Source organism: Zingiber officinale, chromosome 6B, assembly GCF_018446385.1.
Source record: "Zingiber officinale cultivar Zhangliang chromosome 6B, Zo_v1.1, whole genome shotgun sequence".
Lineage (NCBI taxonomy): Eukaryota > Viridiplantae > Streptophyta > Magnoliopsida > Zingiberales > Zingiberaceae > Zingiber > Zingiber officinale.
This window is the reverse complement of record NC_055996.1, coordinates 75,842,004-75,861,882: the sequence shown is the minus strand read 5'-3', so window position 1 is coordinate 75,861,882 and position 19,879 is coordinate 75,842,004. Positions and strand designations below refer to the sequence as shown.

Here is a 19,879-nt window from a genome sequence, read left to right as displayed (position 1 = left end):
TTAAGGTTAAGTTAGAGATGATTCGATTAGGTTAAATAAGGAGCTTATACAAAAAAAAAAAAAAGAGATTGTTTAACCCATATTATATTCAAACTTAGCTTTAGGTTAATCAAGCAAGCTTCCTAATAATAAGTTTTCAGTTCAGTAGCGAGACATATGACCTTCTTATGTATCAAAGGTGGATCACTTGCTGAATACTTTCCAAAATATTCCTGCTAAATAAAACTTAATATTAAGTTATGGTCTAAATAGCTTATGTTTGACTGGAGTAGCTTCGGTCAGATCGACTAAATCTAGTGTACCAAGTATAATACATAAGATTCAGCCTAGACATATCTTTGGCAAAGCTTCCTTGACGTACTATCATCCCAATCCATTCTGATGCTATATTATTAGAGTTTGGTAAACCTTTTTAACTAACAATTCTAAGCTAAGTAGAAAAGTAAACATAATCCTAAGCATGCATAGTAGATCAAGTTGGTTGAACCAATTTCCGATTTGTTGGTTTTGTTAGGGTTATAACCAAGTCCCAATTTGTTGTGCACGGCTCGTTGCGACCCAAGTACCATATTTAAACACTTGGATCCCAGCTCAAACTTTTCCAATGTTTTCTTGAGTCGCTCGCCTTGACCTTTTAAGTTGGAATTTTCTTCCTCAAGTTTTGCAACTCGAGTTGAAGTTCAACTTAAACTTGGTTAGTCGAGTTACTCAAGTTAACTTACTCCTTAAGGTGGTCAATTTCTTTAAGTAGTAAGTTATTTTATTTTTTGATTTTTATTGATTTTTTAAACAGACATTTAACTACTTTAAGTAAATTTGACTTGGAATAAAAAGTTACAATATCAAGACTTTTGGAAACGAATACGGATCCGTGGCTTCTCTCAGACTCGATGTTAGTCTCGAGCTCGTACTCTTCCTCAGACTCAGAATCTTCGCTTCTTGCCATAATAAGGGCAAGATTACTAGAGTGCTTCGGTTCTTCCGCATAGGACTCCTCGGAGGATGGCTCGTCCCACGTCACTTTGAGGGTCTTCTTTCTTCTTGTTGATTTTGGATTTTCCTCCTTCCAGTTAGGGCATTCCTTTTTGAGATGTCCCTTCTTGTTGCATCCATAACAAATTATTTCTGATTTATTTTGTATCTGGTTGACTAGTGTCTTCTTGCTGCTCCTTTTGAATTTCTTCCTTGTTAGTAGTTTTCGAACCATGTTGACCGGCTCCTCTTCATTGGTTGAGTCTGAGTCAAACTCACTTTCTAGTTCCTTCTTGGCTCTGGTCTTGGTTTCTTTGGTTGACCCTACATACAAAGCAATACCTTTCTCGACATGACTCAGTTAGACTGTTCATGTAATTCTAATTTATAAAAAATTTCATCTAACTTCAGAATGGAAAAATCCCTTGAAACTTTGTATGCATCTACTATTGATGCTCACAAGGAGTTTTTCGGGAAGGCGTTTAGTGTGTACCTTATCGTGTCGCGATTCTCTAAGTTGTGTCCGATTAGATGTAGGTCGTTGAGAATGTCTTTCAGTCGAGCGTGTAGTTACGTGGTCGTCTCTTTAAGAAACATTTTTATATTAAACAAATTATTTAATAACAAATCTCTTTTGTTTACCTTAAATTCTTCAGTTCCTACGTGCAACTTTACTAGATGGTCCCAGAGTTCTTTTACATTTTCGTAGGGCCCAACTTGATTCAATTCTTCCATTGTTAGGTCGCACTAAATGGTGTTGATTGATTTGTAGTTTAGTTGCACCTTCTTGATCGAAGGGGTCCAGTCTTTTGGTTCTGCCGGCTTTACATCAACCATCGGGGGAGTGTATCTTTTGAGTATAGTGAACCAGAGCTTGATGTCAAATTTGAGGTAGCACTCCATTCTATTTTTTCCAATAGCTGAAGTTCTCTCATTTGAACAATGGAGGGCAGACGTTGTTGTACCCTTCTTGGTAGGAGTTTAACATCTTTGCTATCAAAGAAAAAAGGAAAAGAAGATTTCCAAGACTCTCGTCTTGGTATTAGCAATGCGGGATAAAAAAAAATAAGAATGAAAAAAGAAGTCTTTTTAAGAAGAGAAGAAAAAGTTTTTGAAAATTGATTAAGTATTTTCAGAGTTACCAAACTCTGATATCAATTGAAGGATCGATAGAAAGTGATAGAAAGAGGGGGGGTGAATATCACTCTTTAAAAAACTCTTTCTTTTGAAACGTTTAAAACATGAGTAGTGCAGCGGAAAGTAAAAAAACACATTTCGATCGGTTACTTGGTTCGGAGCCTAAGTCGACTCCTACTCCAAGGCCCGCGATCCTTGACTGCACTATTGGGCAATCCATTAAAACTCTTCTTTTCGAACATTCAGAAAGAAGTAATTCGTACAAATGAAAATATAAGATAGTAACAACCTACTATCTTATATGAAATTAAATACAATGCAAGCTAAAATAAAATATATCAAAAAAGTACGCAGATGAAGATCGTCAGCATCTTTTCGGAGCAGTAGTTTGCTTAAAGATGTATTGCAGAACAGTAGCACGAACAAAACTTTTGCACTAATGTGGACAGAAAACTTGTTGACTTGATTCGTGGTTACTATCTCGGATCTCGAGCTCTTTTTTATAAGAATCGTCAAGATCGATCGACCGAACTCGCTCCCTTCCTTCTTCGCTGAGATCCGATCTTCGGGCATTGATGATATTTAATGGTTTGGTCGGCCGGTCACCTTGCTCGGCCTACTGAATAGTGAATTTCCCTATTCGCCGATATTCACACTTAATGCTTCATTGATGTAGCGATCGTTCGGTCGACCGATCAGCCTAGCTTCCTTCTTTGCATTGGGTCGAGTCTTCTCTCTGCCATGTCATCATGGTTCGGTCGATTGATCTATTGGTTCGGTCGACTGATCAAATTTTGATCAGACTTTCCTTTGTTATGTTCTGTTCTGATTTTGGTTTTAGTCAGCCTGGTTCGGTCGACCATTTCCTACATTTGATCGACCGATCAAGCCGAACCTGTAACACAGAGTTAAATAGAATATTCATGCAGAATAAAAGTTAGCACAGTAATATATATAATGCATGAGTAGTATATGACAGTAGAACTATCTTGATCTCAACTTGGAAACCTTCCCGGTTTCTTCAGTTGGATCAGCGACCTAGAGAATTTGTTCCTTTCCGGAACACGACCTCACTGTCGCTCCTCGAGTTGCTTACCTCAATCTACCTGCCAAACATTTTTTTCCAGACTTATTTGGACTTTCCGCTTAGCCTCGGATTGGCTCGCTAGGACTTTCTCTCGATCTTTGATCCTCCAGACCTCTCGATCTCTCTGTCAAGTGTCGGGTCCTCTCTACCCACTTGGACTTTCTGCCTGGGTTCCACAACCTGCTAAGTCTTTCTTGCCTAATCATGACTAGGGCTATCCTGGTTGAATAAACGGTATGCATACTCAGTCAACTTGTTAGATCACAACAAGACTTAACTTGAACCTTTGACAACATCAAAACTCAGGTTTGATTCTGGTGCACTCTGCACCAACAACCTCATAATCTAAAAGAAGCATAGTGTTTGACTGGACATATTACTGCTCTCTCCTGGTTCATCTCAAAATCGTCCGATCGGAGCTTATCATTCTTCAAGATACTTTGCCAAGATACGAAGTTTAATTGGGATGTAAAGTGCAACAAGACATTGGAGGAGCTAAAAAATTATTTATTTTCTTTACCTATACTTACAAAACCCATCGCTGATGAGTTACTCTGGATATACTTGTCTTCCACTGAGCGGGATGTCGGGTTAGCATTAGTGCACCTGGACGACAACGAACAGTAGTCGATGTATTTTCTGTGTCATTTATTGAAAGATGTTGAATGCCGCTACACTGTTCTCGAGAATTTGGTGTACAGGATGGTTTTAGTCGCTCGAAGGTTACGCTCTTATTTTCTTTCTCATACCATAATTGTTCTAACTAACAATATGTTAGGTCAAGTACTTATCAATTTAGAGGCGTCCAGAAGATTGATCAAGTAGACCATGGAATTAAGTGAGCATGACATACAATATTAACCTTCGATCAGATATTAAAGTACAGACCTTAGTCGATTTTGTGATGGAAATAAAAAACCTAAGCCAGATAAAATTTGGAAAATCTATGTGGGTGGATCGTCTACTAGGCAGGATAGTGGATAAAATTATCAGATGGGTCAACCCATGGCTGGGTGGGTCAGCACGTGGCGGACCAACCATTTGGCGGGGCGGGGTGGGTCAACCCGTCAACTTAGCGGGCTGGGAAATTTCTAACCCAACCCAATCCAAGACGGGTTATGGGTTTGATGGGCCAACCCATGGGCCCATCAAAAATTTTTAAAAAAATTTAAAAAATATTTCATATCTTCAATGTTTTACTTCAGAAAGGTTTCATCGATCAAATGTATCTATAAACACGTATTTCAAATATAAATGAACACAAACGAGTACTTATGTTGAATGAAAAGTATTATTTTTATTTCAAAATTATAACAAAGAAAGATAATAAATTGACATAAAACTTAGATTACATGTGTTTTTCAACCTGCGGGCCAACCCAAGCCTGTCACGGGCTGACTTACGCGGGTCACGGGCCTAGGCGGGTCGGTCCGCGACGGGCTTGGGTTGATAAAATTCTAATCCAATCCGCTTAAATTGTTTGGCTGGGCGGGTCAACCCAACGGGTCCAACCCAAATTGACGGTTCTAGTAGTGGAGTGTGAATCCTCATGATATCACCATGTGAGGATAGAATACAGTTGCTCGTTTGGCTATATTACTGAGCTATCAACAATGAAGCAAAGTATGAAGCGTTGATAGTCGGTCTATAGGCAACTAAACACGTGGGATCTACACGGGTTTTCATTTATTTGGATTCCCAACAAGCGGGTCAACAACTCTCTGTTAATTTTGAAATAAATAATTAACTGTTAAAATTGTATGTAGAAGTATTTGGAAAGTTGAAGTCAGGATTTCAAGAAGTAATATTATAAAAGATTCCCCAAACAAATAATCAATATGCGGATGAGTTAGCCAAGTTAGCTAATTCACTGAGCCCTTTATCGTTGAGAAAGACAATCCAGAAAACACTGCTGATGGATCATATTGAATGACCAGTTGAAGTAGAAATGTAGTGTGATTAGTGGAGCCCATTGATAGAGTTCTTCCGAGCAAGAAATTTGCTGGTCGATCGAGAGAAAGCCCGTATGATAAAAAAGAGGGTCGGTTGGTTCACATTGATAGGAGATTATCTATACAAGAGAGCCTTTTTAAGACCACTGCTCAAATGTATCAAATCGGAGAATATTCTATATATTTTACAAGAAATACATCAAGGTTCATGTGGAAGTCATCTGGATGGATGCTTGCTTGCTCGCAAAATCCTATTAGCCAAATATTTTTGGCCCATCTTGCAAGCGAATGCAGCTCGAATGGTCCCCACTTGTCTTCATATCAAAGGCATCAGAATATACCACATTGACCCATAGAAACTTTGAAGACATCAATTGTTTTCTGCCCATTTGACTAATGGGGTATGAATATCATAGGGTCCTATTAGCCAGATAATTTTGGTCCACCGTACAAGCGAATGTAGCTCGGATGGTCGTCACTTATCTATCATGTCAAAGTCATCATAATATACCACACCGAGCTACAGAGACTTTGAAGATATCAATTGTTTCATGCTCATTCGACCAGTGGAGCATGGATATCGTAGGGTCCTATTAGCCAGATGTTTTTGGCCTAACTTGCAAGCGGATGTAGCTTGGATGGTCGTCACTTGTCTATCATGTCAAAGGCATCATAATATACCACACCGACCCACAAAAACTTTGAAGACATCAATTGTTTCTTATTCGTTCGATTAGTGGGGCATGGATATCTTAGGGTATTTCCCAATGGCGTCCAGTCAGAGGAAATTTTTACTTATGACGATGGATTATTTCTCCAAATGGGTAAAGCAGAATCGCTAACTAAGATAACGGAGCAGATGATCATCAAATTTTTATGGCAGAATATAGTGCGTCAGTTCGACATTCCTCACAAGTTAGTTTCTGATAACATAAAGTGATTCCAAGTGCAGGGAATCAGAGAATGGTGTGCGAGTTATGACATACTATAGGTTTTCACGTTTGCGGCTTATCCCCAAACCAATAGCCAGGTAAAAATCTCTAACAGAGGAATTATTAGAGGACTCAGAACCGCCTTGACCATCTTAGAGGAAGTAGGTGGATGAGCTCCGTAGTGTGCTATGGGCTCATCGCACCACACCTCGGGAGTCTACGGACATAACCCTATTCCATCTAGTATATGGAGAAGCGGTTGTACCTGTCAAAGTCAGTGTTGAATCTGATCAGATAAAATTATATGACGAGGAAAATGTCAATTAGTGCCTTATGGAGCTGGACTTAGTGAAGGAAATCAGAGACAAGGCCGCTGCTCAACTAACGACATACCGACAAAGAATGAAGCAGAGTTATAATCGGAGGATTATTCTGAGATCTTTTCAAGTCGGTGACTTAATATGGAAAACAATTAAGCCGGTCAGAGACATTAGCAAGTGGAGCCACCCTAGAATAGGGCCATACAAGGTGATGCATAAGCTTGTAGGATTCAGACGGAAGAAACTTGGATCGACCGTGAAGTGCAAATCATTTACAACCTTACCGGGCTTGATATTTTGTTTAAATTGAATATATGTAATTTACAAAATTTTATATTCAATGAATGAAGGCAGATTCAAGTGGAAAATGAATAAGTCCCAAACTCTCACGTTGTTCGGACGAGTTATAAGTAAGTTTGCTCTCACGCCTAAGTCTCAGACTCTCGCGCCATTCGGGCGAGTTATAAGTGAACTTGCTCTCACGCTAAAGTCCCAAACTCTGACCAGTCGAGCGAGTTATAAGTGAGCTTGCTCTCACGACCAAGTCCAAGACTCTTACACCGAGCGGTCAAGCTATAAGTGAGATTCCTCTCACGCCCAAGTCCCAGACTCTCACGCTGGTCGGGCAAGTTATAAGTGAGCTTACTCTCACGACCAAGTCCCAGACTCTCATGCTGAGCGGCCGAGTTATAAATGAGTATGCTCTCATGCTCAAGTCCCAGACTCTCACGTCGAGTGACCGAGTTATAAGCGAGCTTGCTCTCATGCTCAAGTCCCAAACTCTCGCACCGAGCGGCCGAATTATAAGTGAGCTTGCTTTCACGCCCAAGTCCTAGACTCTCGCGCCAAGTGACCTAGTTATAAGTGAGTTTGCTCTCATGCTAAAGTACCAGACTCTCGTGTCGTTCAAGCGAGTTATAATTGAACATGTCTCAGACTCTCGCGTCATTCGGGCGAGTTAAAAGTAAGCATGTTCTCACGCCCAAGTCCTAGACTCTCGTGTCATTTGGGCGAGTTATAAGTGAGTATGCTCTCATGCCTGATGTACTACTATGTGTCATTCAAGATCGTTCTATAATTAAATAGTTAATTATGGACAACCAAGATAAACTGAGAACCTATTGTGTCACACACATTAACGAGTCTCTAAAAGATGTAAAATAAGTTTAAAATAAGATTCTTAGATCTGGAGATAAATATTTGGTTGGATCATACATAAGATAAATATAAAAATATTTGTCATGATGAAAGCGCGGATGAGCTACATCTCTTATGGTAGAGTTAAATCATATTTGGTTTAATCATAAATTAGTCATGAACCAACTTGGTTTAGTTGTGAACCAAACCAAGAGATTAATAGGCTAATTTTTTGTTAAGGGATAATGGGTTGAATTTAGGTTTTCTAATTCAACTCATTAAAGAGGATTATATATAGATGTAATTGGGACAGAATTAGATATAAGTTTCATTATTTGGTTGATTGACTTTTGAAAATCCAATCTTTCTCTCCCTCCCCTCTCTCTCTCGGCGCCAACAAGAGGGTGATCTCCCTCTTGTTGCCGTGACCACCACAAGGGAGAAAAAACTCTCTCTTGTGCGCTTTTCTTCTTCTTCCTCTTGATCCATTTTATTCACTCATGGCTAGTAACTTTCGAAGGAGATGCTTGTACTCAAGGAGTTGTCTTAAGGAGCTCGGCGTGGATAAAAATAGAGGTGAGGTTCAACAATGCCACTATAGTTGATGCTCTTCTCGTTACAGGTCATCCGTAAGGTATACCTAGCGTAAATCTATTTTTCATAAAATTTTAATTATGCGATCATATTTGACATGTTGTATCCTAGTATACGTGTGGTGTATGTGATGTAATAATTAAGAATTATTATTGTTTTATTTTTCATTGTGCATGTTTATAAAACGTGTTCTAGTACGCACCCATATCGGGTATATCCCAATAATGCCTAAGTTCCAGACTCTCACATCATTCAGGTGAGTTATAAGTGAGCATGCTCTCATGGCCAAGTCTAGACTCTTGCGTCGAGTAGCCAAATTATAAGTGAGCACGCTCTCACACCCAAGTCCCAAACTCTTGCATTGAGCGAATGAGTTATAAGTGGACTTGCTTCCACACCTAAAATCCTACACTCTCATCATATATTTGGGGTAAGTTGCGTAAAGCTAGGACTATCATAAAAAGGTATAAAAGTGTCAAAAGCTTAGAAGCATTATATACACACAGACAAGTCAAAATATTTAGTTTTGTTCTTCTCTACAGTATGCGCCTGCTTGGACCCCAAAAGATGCTCGAATTGGTTCTCCAAGTCCTTTTTTAGCTGAGCCACCTCAGTAGATAGCCACTTGACTGAAGCTCGAATTGCGTAAAGCTAGCACTATCATAAAAAGGTATAAAAGTGTCGAAAGCTTAGAAGCATTATATACACACAGACAAGTCAAAATATTTAGTTTTGTTCTTCTCTACAGTATGCGCCTGCTTGGACCCCAAAAGATGCTCGAATTGGTTCTCCAAGTCCTTTTTCAGCTGAGCCACCTCAGTAGACAGCCACTTGACTGAAGCTCGGGAGGTACCCGTTCCCCAGCCAAATCTTGTGATTGTTTGCACTCGTGGCTTGGCTCAGCTAGCCCATGGCATATGGCCAAACCATCCACCCAGAACTATTAAAATAAAAGGGCAAACAGCTAAAACACAGAGGGAAACATAAATGTTTAAATACTAAGTAGGTTTACCCGGTGTAATTTTGACAAAAGCAGTCGACCAGTTCCTCTGCTGGAATCGTCATCGCTCAGGCTCTGGCGTCCGCCCAGGTTTGGGCTAAGGGGTCTTGAATTCTAATTTTGTGCCGGGGGAGCATGGCTCGTTAGGGTCTAGATGACACTATTCATCTGTAGGCAGTCCGAGGATGATCATGATTCGCCTATGCGTGCTCGAGCCAATGAGTTCTGAGCTAGACTTGCTTTTTGATTTGGACAAAGGGGTTGAATGTATCATGGAGAGAGGGGGTGTTGGTTCTCCCAGTGGGAACATTAGATAAGATATAGGTTGAGCGATGATAGCGCCAATAGGAAATTCAGTCCATGATACTCATTGGAGCAAGACCAAGAGGAGGAGAATTCCGAAGGTGAGAGATGCTCATCTTCCGAAGAAGAAGACCAAGAAGCTTCATCTTCAAAGGAATGCAATGAAGAGGGCAAGGAGAGGGTATACTCCTTGTTCCATATACAAGATGAAGATGAAGAAACCTCCACCTCTAGGATTGAGGGGGAGTGTAGATCATTAACACCGGAGCAAGAAGAAGCCTCTACATCCGGGTCAAGAGAAGAAGATGATGAAGAAGCTTCCACCTCTACAAGTCAAACTAAATCAAATGGAGGATCAAGTGTCATCCCTACACATGAAGGTATAAATGTTCCAATTAATAATAAAAATCATATTATATGTTTTGAGTGTAGGGAATATGGGCATTACAAGAGCAAGTGCCCCAAATTGGCCAAGAAGAAGGAGTATGTCCTCTCCTTGCCCAGTGGGAACACTTGGCACGAGGAGAAAAGACCAAGTGGGTCAAAGGGATTGACCGGACACTTGGTGAGGGAGACCTAGCAAGTCAAGGATGACCAGATGCTAGGCGTGATGTATCAACAGGTCATGGTTGACCGGATGTTGATTTTAGGGACTCTTGGACTTGATTGGGCAAGTCCACATGGGCTGGATCGATCAACCGATTGATTGGCTCATGCCCAATCGATCGGTTGATCGATTGGCTCATGCCCAATCGATCGGTTGATCGATTGGGAGAGTGGCGATCACACAGAACAGCTCTGGATCGATTGGCCGATCGATTCAGAGTCTCCAATCGATCAGTCGATCGATTGGGAGTCGCGATTCTGTGCGATAAGCCCTGGATCGATCAGTCGGTCGATCCAGGCATTTCCCGAGAGCACAGAGGCACTTTGGATCGATCGATCGATCGATCCAAAGCCTCCCCAATCGATTGGGAGCAATCCGATCGATTGAGATTTGACCGTTGGTGCTGATAAAGCCGTTGGCGAGCATTTTTCTGAGTACAGCTTCCTCTCTTCTCCACAGGCGATCACATAAAACCTTCACAGCGATCTTTTCTTCCTCACCGCCAGTTCTTGAAGGTTCTAGGAGGCTCCTCTAAGTCAAGAGACGAGTTGCAACAAGAAGAAGAAGCTAGAGTTTTCATTGTAATCTTGTAAGATTCATTTGTATTTTGCTTCTTTCTTTCTCATTGTTGTATTGTGAGGTTGTAAGGCTTCTCCGCCTTCGGTAGTTACTGAGAAGGAGTGTTTTCATAGTGGAGGGTGCGTGAGTATGTGGATCCTTGGATTAGTCACCTCTTGTTGAGATGGATACCAAGTAAATCCTAGAGTTAGCGTTGTATGTTTGGTTCTTTGTATTTTCCGCTGCATATCTTTGAAGAAACAAGCAACGACGAGTACGAAATTATGCCGAGCTATTCAACTACCCCTCTAGCTCCATTTTCGATCCTAACAAAAGATATGACATTAGTAATTATGAAAAAAAAAATATTTCTCATTCTCTATAATGTTATCTCTCACTAGGTTGTGTTCTTTATCAAACTTCATCTTAAATATCGAAAAAGCTTTGCCATGCATTTTTGACATCCTAAGCATCGAAATCATTAACGATTCTTAAATTTTGACTTTTTGAATTATTAGTCTATTTTATAGACTTTTTGAATTTTCTAGAGAGTGACGTGAAATACTTACGGTAAAAATGGGAGTTTAGATTGGATTAAATTAGTTATTTAAAATTTTTTTAACTCAATTGAAAGATTCTAAATCCAAACTCGAATAATCTAAATAATCCATCCAACTGAAAAAAACCTTTTTCTTATTTCTCTAATTGTTTTTTTATTTTAATATTTCATATTGCTATACTACATTTTTATTATTTATATACATAAAATATTTTAATTCCTAAAATAAAATTAATTTAATAAAAAAATCCTAAATCTCTAAATCAACCTGGAATCCCCAATCTAAATTTGATTTTTTTCAAATGAATCAGAGTTCATTTTTTATGCCCCTAATTTATAATGAATCCATCACTATTATTTTGTTAGACGGTCAATGTCAATAGTTAGTGAATAAAATGAGGAGTTTAAAATTTTTAAGAATATTTGATAGACACAAAATTACTCGAGCAAAAATCATAAAAAAATATCATTACAAGAATACCCGAGGATGCCAAATTTCATTATTCTGAATTTACGACATTTACATTCACCTGTAAATTCACTTATATATTAGTTCTGGATTAAAAATATTATCATGAGTAATAACTTTTAAAAAACTATTTTATTTTATCTGATTATGTTTTTCAATTTGTTATTCATATATTTGTAAAAAAATATGATAAAAAAATATCAATTTAGTATATAGTATATATTCAAGAAAGTATCCATTAACTGTCCAAACCAATACACCCATAAACACAGTTTAATGCATAATCACGATTACCTAATCTAGCTCCAATTACGAGCCCGCAGGCCGTTCAATAACGCATTCCTGGTTCCTGTCGCTGCCTGAAACGCTCCGTTCACGCTCTCCCTCAGCTTCTCCAATGCCGACGTCAATTCCTCCGCCGCTCTCCCCACTGTCGCGACCACTCCGTCTCCGACGTCCTCCCGTTCGATCCCTCTCGCCAGTGTCCCCACCTCCGCCTCCACCGCTGCCAACTCCAACGGTAATGACGCTCCTAGTCGGTCCGAAACGGCCGCCGCGACCTGGTTGAACGCCTCCGCCCACGGACAATCGCAGGAAACCCGCATCTCGCCTATTTGCGATTTACCCTCTCTTCCGCCGAGAGCCACGAGCGCCGCCGCCATCACCAGGCGCGAAACCTCCTCTGCCGCGTACGTCACGCGGCGGCGAGCAGCAGACTCCGCGCACCGCGGGGCCATTCGATGGATCAGCTCGCCGGCAGAACGCCCGATCTCGCAGCTCGGGATGCTCTCCCACTCCGCGACCGCCTTTCGTGCGCAGTGGAGCTTGCCCTTTGGACGATCGTCGTCGTGGCCGTCCTCATCGGGGGTCAGGCAGCGGAGGGCGAGTCTGAGATAGAGCAGGCGGCGCTCCACTCGCGCGATCTCAGCGGAGACGGCGTTACAGGCGTCAAGCAACGCGACGCTGGAGTCGAGATAATCGACATCGGAGTCGAGGGAGTCGGAGGCAACGAAGGCGGCGGCGGCGTCGGATAGGGTGAGGGAAAGCACGCGGAGGGCGCTTGCGAGCCAGAGTATAGGCGTACCCGGGGATTCGCAGGGAACCGGGAGGAGGGAGCGGAGGCGGAGAGCTAGGGTTTCCTCGAAGAGGCGAGACGAAGGGGAGGAAGAGGGCGACTCGAGCAGGGAACTCGGATGGGAGAAGAGCGAATCGAACCACTTGATTAAACCAGAAGAAGCCATGAGTAATCAATTTTCCGGTTCGGGTCTAAGATCCATCTATTTAAATAGACAACGCAAAGGCTCAAAACTATGGGTACAAAAATGAAAGATAACAATAAGGCTAAATAATATTAAGACTCTTAATTTTTTTATCCAGTAAGCTTATCCTTATATTTAAAAAATAATATTTAATCTTTTTTATCTGAAGTTAAAAAAATAATAAATAAATAACTTATTACTTTACTGAACTAAATCCTAATTCTAAATATTAAAAAACCCTACAAGTAATCTCAGACTTTTAGGAAAAAAACGAAAAAAAAAATACATAACCTTAACTTAAACTTTTTAGAAGCTGAAGCTTGAAGTCTTGTGTTTTTTTTTTCTATTACATCCATCCATAAGAAGAATCCATATCTATCATTTTTGCACGTAATTAGTAGTTGATATTTATTATATGTTAGTGATTTCGGATTTATGTGGTATATTAAGATGTTTGAGTGCTAATTTTACAACAACTCATAATTTTTTTTCTTAGATTTTGTAATATCTTAGATGTGCATATTAATATAATTTTGCCACATCAATACTTCATTTTTACTTCATTGTATGACACATTTGATGATGAGGAGGAATTTTTTAATAATAAATTTTATTCTATCTTCATTTGATTTTAGTTCACTAATTCAAAATTCTGATCCTTTGATAGTTTGGTGAGAGTGATGAAATGAGTTTTTTTTTTATAGTTATCTCTTTTTAAAGTTATTATTTTTCTGTGTTTATACTGGTACATGTATAAATTTTACGAAGATTTTTTTCTAGTAACGAGTGAGATTTTTAACCTATATATAGATTAAATTTGATTAAGATTAAGTTTTTAATATTCTTATAGGATTTTTTTATTTTTTGTTTTTCTTTTTTTCTAGAATTTTGAGGTTAATTTTCAGTAAAAATGTTTTAATCAGAATAATTTCAACCTTTAGAATTAGAGTTTAAGTCAATAAAATAATAAATTATTTTAACTATTTGCTATTTTTTATTTAAAAGAGATTAAATATTATTTTTTAGATATAAGAATAAATTGTTACTTGACAGAAAATAACTTAGCCTAACAATAATGGCGATTCGTTATTGTTGTCGAAATTCAAAGACTATATGGTAAATTTTTTGATGGTCTGTAAAACCGCGGCGAGGTGAGTCTTCATAAATGGATAAGATTGGGGTCAAACTCTTCGGGTTTTGGATTTTGACTTTGACGTTGACTTAGATATGGGTAAGGTGCAAAAATTGGTGAAAGTACACGTAAAGGATAAGGCTGAAGACCGCTGACCTGACAGAGTTTTAAATTGCTATGCATGGAGGAATACGTTTGCTTGCAAGGCTTCTCGAGCAATAAAAAAATATTTATCAGGCTCGATAACATGACGTCGGAATTATCGATTTAATTATATAATTTTTTTTTATCGACTATTAAAATAAATTTAAAAAATTTATAATGAACGGTCTAAAAATTTAATACCTCTTAATTCTAAAATTTATTTGAAATTTTTTTTTATAAATATATTGTAATTAGAAAAGACAACTAAAAATTTAATTAAATCCCGCTTGATTTGGTTATGGCCCAGCCCATTTAACCCTGTGGACCCGAACCAATTCGGACGATTTCAGAACCCTAAGCCCACAGGTTCGCCTCGCACCATCGCCGTCGTATCGGCCGCCAGCCGCTACTTCTCCGTCTCTTCTACCACCTTCGCCGCCCGGCTCTCCACCACCCACCGAGAATCCATCAATTCGCACTGGGAATCGCTTCCCTCTTACAAAGTCTTTCCTGCTCAAGGAATTCGATCCTAACCGTTCTGTTTCTCTTTTGTCATCCTTCGCTAAATCCTCTTTGATCACCTCCATCGGCTACGCCTTCGACCTCATCGCCCTCTGCTCGCTCTATACAACTGATTCTCCGATATTGAATGCCTCATCAAATACCGCAAGTCAGCGGCCTCCGTTTCGGAGCCTTAATATCCTGTCGCTTATTATTTCCTATGGTGCCGCCGGAATCTTCCAGCAAGCTCTTATATAGAGCGGAGTACCTGGATGTGGTATTCAATGAGAAGCTGATCAGGGAGATGCAGACCGCAGGGATTGAGCCTGGTTTGTATCATCTATGCTTATCCCACTACTAGCCAGTTCAACGTCGGCTAATGCGGTGTGCACTGGAAACTACAAATATGTACCAGATTTTCTGGCTGATTTGTTTCAGAATGAGGATATCTGCATGCGGCTGGCTGTGTTCAATGATAACTGGAGGTTGAACAAAGTCTCAAATTTTGAGACGGCGAAGCAATCTGAATACAGCTGAATTTGAAGTAACGTGCCATCGCTTTTGAAGCTCAATAAGTCTAAGGTACAATGCTATACGACCATGTTGCTATATTTGACTAAGGATTTAGCCACCTCAATGAGCACTATTTTATTTTTTAATCGCTGCTGAAGTATCAGTTTGTTACATTTCTATGTATTATTTAAACCCAATAGTTACGTGTCGCACAGCAATGGTAGTTTATTGATTGTTTGCTAGATTTGATAAGGCATTATTTTTCTTTAGGATGTCTTAACATGTTAATGTAGTTTATCAATGGATATGATGCGTCCTTTGCTTTAATTTAAGGTCAATAATTTGGAGGAGTGCTTTGAATGTCTTGGTCCTTTTGAGATAGCAGTAAAAATATATTTTGGACCAAAAAAGATAGCTATGTTGAGAAGGAGATGGGCTTTTGAGATGATTGACAATTTTTTACATGTTTATTAGATGCAAGTTGAACTATAGAGAACATCGATACATGGATCAGAAGAAATGTATTTGTATCGACCTCTATGTTTCTCCATTTTGGGGTTGCTACATGAATCTTTTTTGCATGAACGCAAGAGTATAGTATATTTCAAAAAAGAAAAAATGTATATCTCCCTTCTCATCATCCCAATACAAATCCAAGCAAGGACTCTCTTTCGAGCACCATCTAAGATATACAAGTATCAGAAGAGAAGATGCAAAAAGGAAATGTCTATAGTGCTTAGCAGCAACAACAAAAGCTCTATCACATCTCACTATATGAGCATCGTTCACACAGGTCATGCCACCTGCTTTCAGAAACCAGTAAGTAGATATCTACTTCAAACACAGTCCGTATCAGAAGCCTGGCGCAGAGGATTCCAGCCCATCCAGCAGCACAACTCAGTCCAGCCATTTCAATCAGGAGGCAGTGATCTTCAATTTGATTCTCATCCTCCAGCAGCAGCATGACAGGCAACAAAACCAGCATAGCAACACAACCATTTTTCTTAAGTATCAGCTAACAACATCAAGAAACAGTTTTTTAAAACAATCTAGCTTACAGAAATCTCCATCCTCGATCCATGTCTTTGATAAAGAAGTCCAGTTTTAAAGGTTCCACAACATCAGCATAAATAACAACCATCCTGTTCAACTAATCCAAGCAAACTTGACCAATTAGCATTAAGACAGCATCAACTTACTACTCTAAGCCTAGACAATGGCAGAAAAATCAATCTTTAGGAGTCTCCGCATCCATTGCAGAAAAACTTCTATTTAGGAATTCCAGCTAAGTCTTCACCTATGTGTGGCAAATGTATTCCTTAAAAGAGAGCTTGTTCCGACATCCTTTCAATTTAAAACATAGGCATGCTTTGAGGGGAAAGCTGCTTCTAGGATTCATCATAAGCTTCAAACACCCCCACACATGCACCATCAATAAAAAGTTTCATTCATGGTGGCAAAAGGTGATTCACTCACTTCATCGCCTCCATCAGCTCGTCCCCAGGCCAACACAGAAGAGATAAATCACGGGTGACTATTAGCCTTGGGCAATTGAATAATGTACGGGGGAGGACATACACCCGGCTACTAGCCGGGATGAAAAGCTTCATTCATAACTTTGTACTTCAAGTGAGGATATATCACTAGTAATATTGAAGCTATGTATAAAATTATTGTTGAAAGATTTTCATCCTGATCATTGAAAAAAAGTGCCTAGATCTTCCTATTCTTGTTCTTTGTGGTTAGTTTTCTATATTTTTTGTTTGAACTCGGTCATGATGGACAATGAACTGACATTTAGGTCTCAGTGCCTAGAATTCATTATGGATAGTAAAAAAAAAAGGGTCAATGCTGATTAGCACATAGTTGCTGAGAAGAGTTTTATGCTAGTGGATTTTCTCTTTGGCTTGCTCATACTTTGGCGAACTACTCCAATTTATGCAGTCCTGTTTACTGGGTGAGTTCACCTACTGGGTAAAACCGAAGCACAACTTATGCACACTTTGAAGTCAACATCCAAGATATTCATAAGTATTTGATATCTTGATAGGATCAGAACTTGCTAGCTACTTATCAGAATCTCTACTTTTTCTCTGTTCATTTTTTTATCATAAAGGTTGGCTCTTTATTTTGTTTAGTCATGCTCATTTTCCTAATAAAATAGCTGTATTTTCTTCAGATGAAAAATTCGTGTTAAGTTAATAAATTGGTGTTCATGCGTGTTAAACCATATCACACAATAATTTCTTTAATGTAATGATTCAGTGCCTTCTCTACAGGCACAGGATTTATCCATTTGGCAGGCGAAGCAATGGCATGACATGAGCAGAGCTGAGCCAAATGGAGAGGGAAAATAAGGAGCAGGTGAGCAATGAGTGCCACTGACAAATTTATTAGCCATCTTTATGGAAAGCTCTTCTCAAGTTTCTCAAATGTCCATGTTTCAACTCTCAACTAGCCATCTAGATGTGGATAGTTTCTTCCTCCACTGGATATATATCTGCACTTTACAATGGGTTGTTCAACTGCCCGGCTTTATCCTAGTGGTCTTTCTGTTCTTTTCTAAACAGCGATTCCTTCTTCCACCTGATCCTCACTATTAATTTTCTTTCTAGTGATGAGTTCATCTTGTCTGTATCCTGGTATACTTTTCATCTTTCAGGATTAGTCTTTGTATTCTGTATCTGGATTCTGTGGGCCAGAAATAGAAGTACAGGATAAGCTCATGCAACTTGTTTCATGTGTGTGAGCCTGTGAAGTATTGAGGTAATCACGGGCAACTTGTGACCTTGCTATTATTCATTTTTTCATGGAAATGACTTTTATTCTCACAAGTCGTTTTATACAGGTTCCTTTTTCTTTGTTGTTGCAAACATCAAGAAGTTCAAGGATAAAAGTGTTGAGGTCCCCTCATTTATGAGAGTTTGCCACATTTCTATTGATGATTATTTGCAACATTTTATTCTCAAAAGGACCCTCAAAAAATTTAAAAACAAGGAGCGCATCAATCTGAGCTACATTTGTAACCTCTAGCTAAGCACATTAATAATCATTGTGCACCAGCTGTTTTCATTGGTGATAATCTTCGGGCACGGTCTCTTTCAAGCAAGCCTTTGAGCACGACCATCTTCTTGTACTCCTTCGAGTTCAAGTCTATCTCTTCATTTCCTCTTTTGTCATTACCAGTGGCATTTTCCTTTTGTATTGTAGCACGAAGCCGAGGAAAGAGGTAGAGCCAAGTGCATAAACAAATGATCACAGTGATCCAACTAACCACCAACAACAACGTCAACACCATCACAATGATCGTCAATAGCCTGGACAAGGGTTCATGTTCGTATTTGATTACACCTTTGCAGATCTCTTGACACTCGGATGCCTGTAGTTCAAGCGAGCTAGGATGGACTACTCGGGTGCCGACTTTGGTCCTGTCACGAATCCGATAAACCTGTGTGGGTTCAGCCTGCATCTTGTACTTGGAAGCCACTCGGTGTACTTGTGAATTCTGAACTCTTGGTTTGGTTTGGCTTCCGATGGGTGCTTGTCTGAAACCGTAATGGTTCCGCCTTCTCCTCGAGCCTTCTTCCCCTTTTCTTTCCTTGTCATAACGCTACGGCAAAACAAGAAAGTTCACACACACAATTAAAATCCATAAAGCAAAATAACAAGCACATTCCACAAACTATGCCAAACTTGTTTTTAGTATCAAATTATCACACCACATAAACGGGGGAAATGGCACAAAATATGTACGCCCGCCTTTCTTTTGGTTGCATCCAGTTACAGCGGACCAAACACGGCGTTTACTTGTCTAATTCCATTGAACGCGACAAATGCAAATCCAAAGCGAAAAACCATTCTCTCTTTCTTTTGTTTTTTCCTCTCTCAATATTTTTCACAAAGTGAAATTTAATTCATCAGTTTGGAAAAATTAATATATATAATGTAGCATATCTGCATGTAGCAAGATCGAAGTCAGTCTTTACCTTGAGGAACCAACGGAGGAAACTGCTGTTGACAGGCTTGGCCTTCTTCTCCTTTGGCTGGATGCCGGCGGCTGCAACGGGGGCAGCAACAACGGCGCTCTCCGGCATCGTCTTATTCTTCGGCACAAACTTATGCGACTTGGCAGTCTCCGGCAAGGGGGTTAAGCCAAAGCAGGAGAGGAAATTGCAGAGAGAACGGCTTCTCTTCTTCCCGGCATCAATAACTGCCATTGATGCACAAATAGGAAGAAGGAAATATGTTATCGATGCATGATGGATCTCTCCATGAGGATCGAAGGGTGGTTGTGAAGAAAAGAAACAAGGAAGAACAAAAAGGATTAAATTTGCTTCAATTGAAGAAAATTGTCTGGAGAGGAAGAGGGAGAGGAAGAGGAACAGGGAAACAACTGCCAATAACAGGCGCAGTTTGGGGTCTTCGCCGGCACGTCTCTCTTTATCCTTGAAGACTCTTTATTTTTAATAAGGGGACTATGGCTTTGATTAGCAGATATTTTTCACTTTCCCCCTTCTCAAAGTTTGTCAACATTACATAAAAGTGCACCAAGTGGTTACGCGTCAGCAATACATTAATAGAAAAAACAATTTAGGCGGAGATGCTGAAGCCTGGATGACGTTTACGAAACTTAGGGGGCCCAAAAACAAAATTATAAAATATAGGGGTATTTTGAAAATCATGCCACGAAATGGAAAATCGGA

General features: G+C 39.6%; 2 protein-coding genes and 1 long non-coding RNA gene across 3 annotated transcripts; 1 reads left to right on the top strand and 2 right to left on the bottom strand.

Moving 5' to 3' along the window:
- Positions 1-11,926: 11,926 nt before the first annotated feature.
- On the bottom strand, positions 11,927-12,868 carry LOC121991127 (protein BPS1, chloroplastic-like). Its single transcript, XM_042545149.1, has one exon. The coding sequence runs from the start codon at positions 12,866-12,868 to the stop codon at positions 11,927-11,929; it is 942 nt and encodes a 313-aa protein (XP_042401083.1).
- Positions 12,869-14,493: 1,625 nt separating this feature from the next.
- Positions 14,494-18,149, top strand: LOC121992750. Its single transcript, XR_006114992.1, has 3 exons — positions 14,494-15,245; positions 17,456-17,942; positions 18,025-18,149. It is a non-coding gene; the product is annotated as an uncharacterized LOC121992750 (long non-coding RNA).
- Positions 18,066-19,707, bottom strand: LOC121992749. Its single transcript, XM_042547303.1, has 2 exons — positions 19,163-19,707; positions 18,066-18,786 (listed from the first exon to the last, which is right to left on the bottom strand). Exons 1-2 carry the CDS (start codon positions 19,391-19,393, stop codon positions 18,226-18,228), a joined length of 792 nt encoding a protein of 263 aa, XP_042403237.1. The 5' UTR covers positions 19,394-19,707; the 3' UTR covers positions 18,066-18,225.
- Positions 19,708-19,879: the final 172 nt, after the last annotated feature.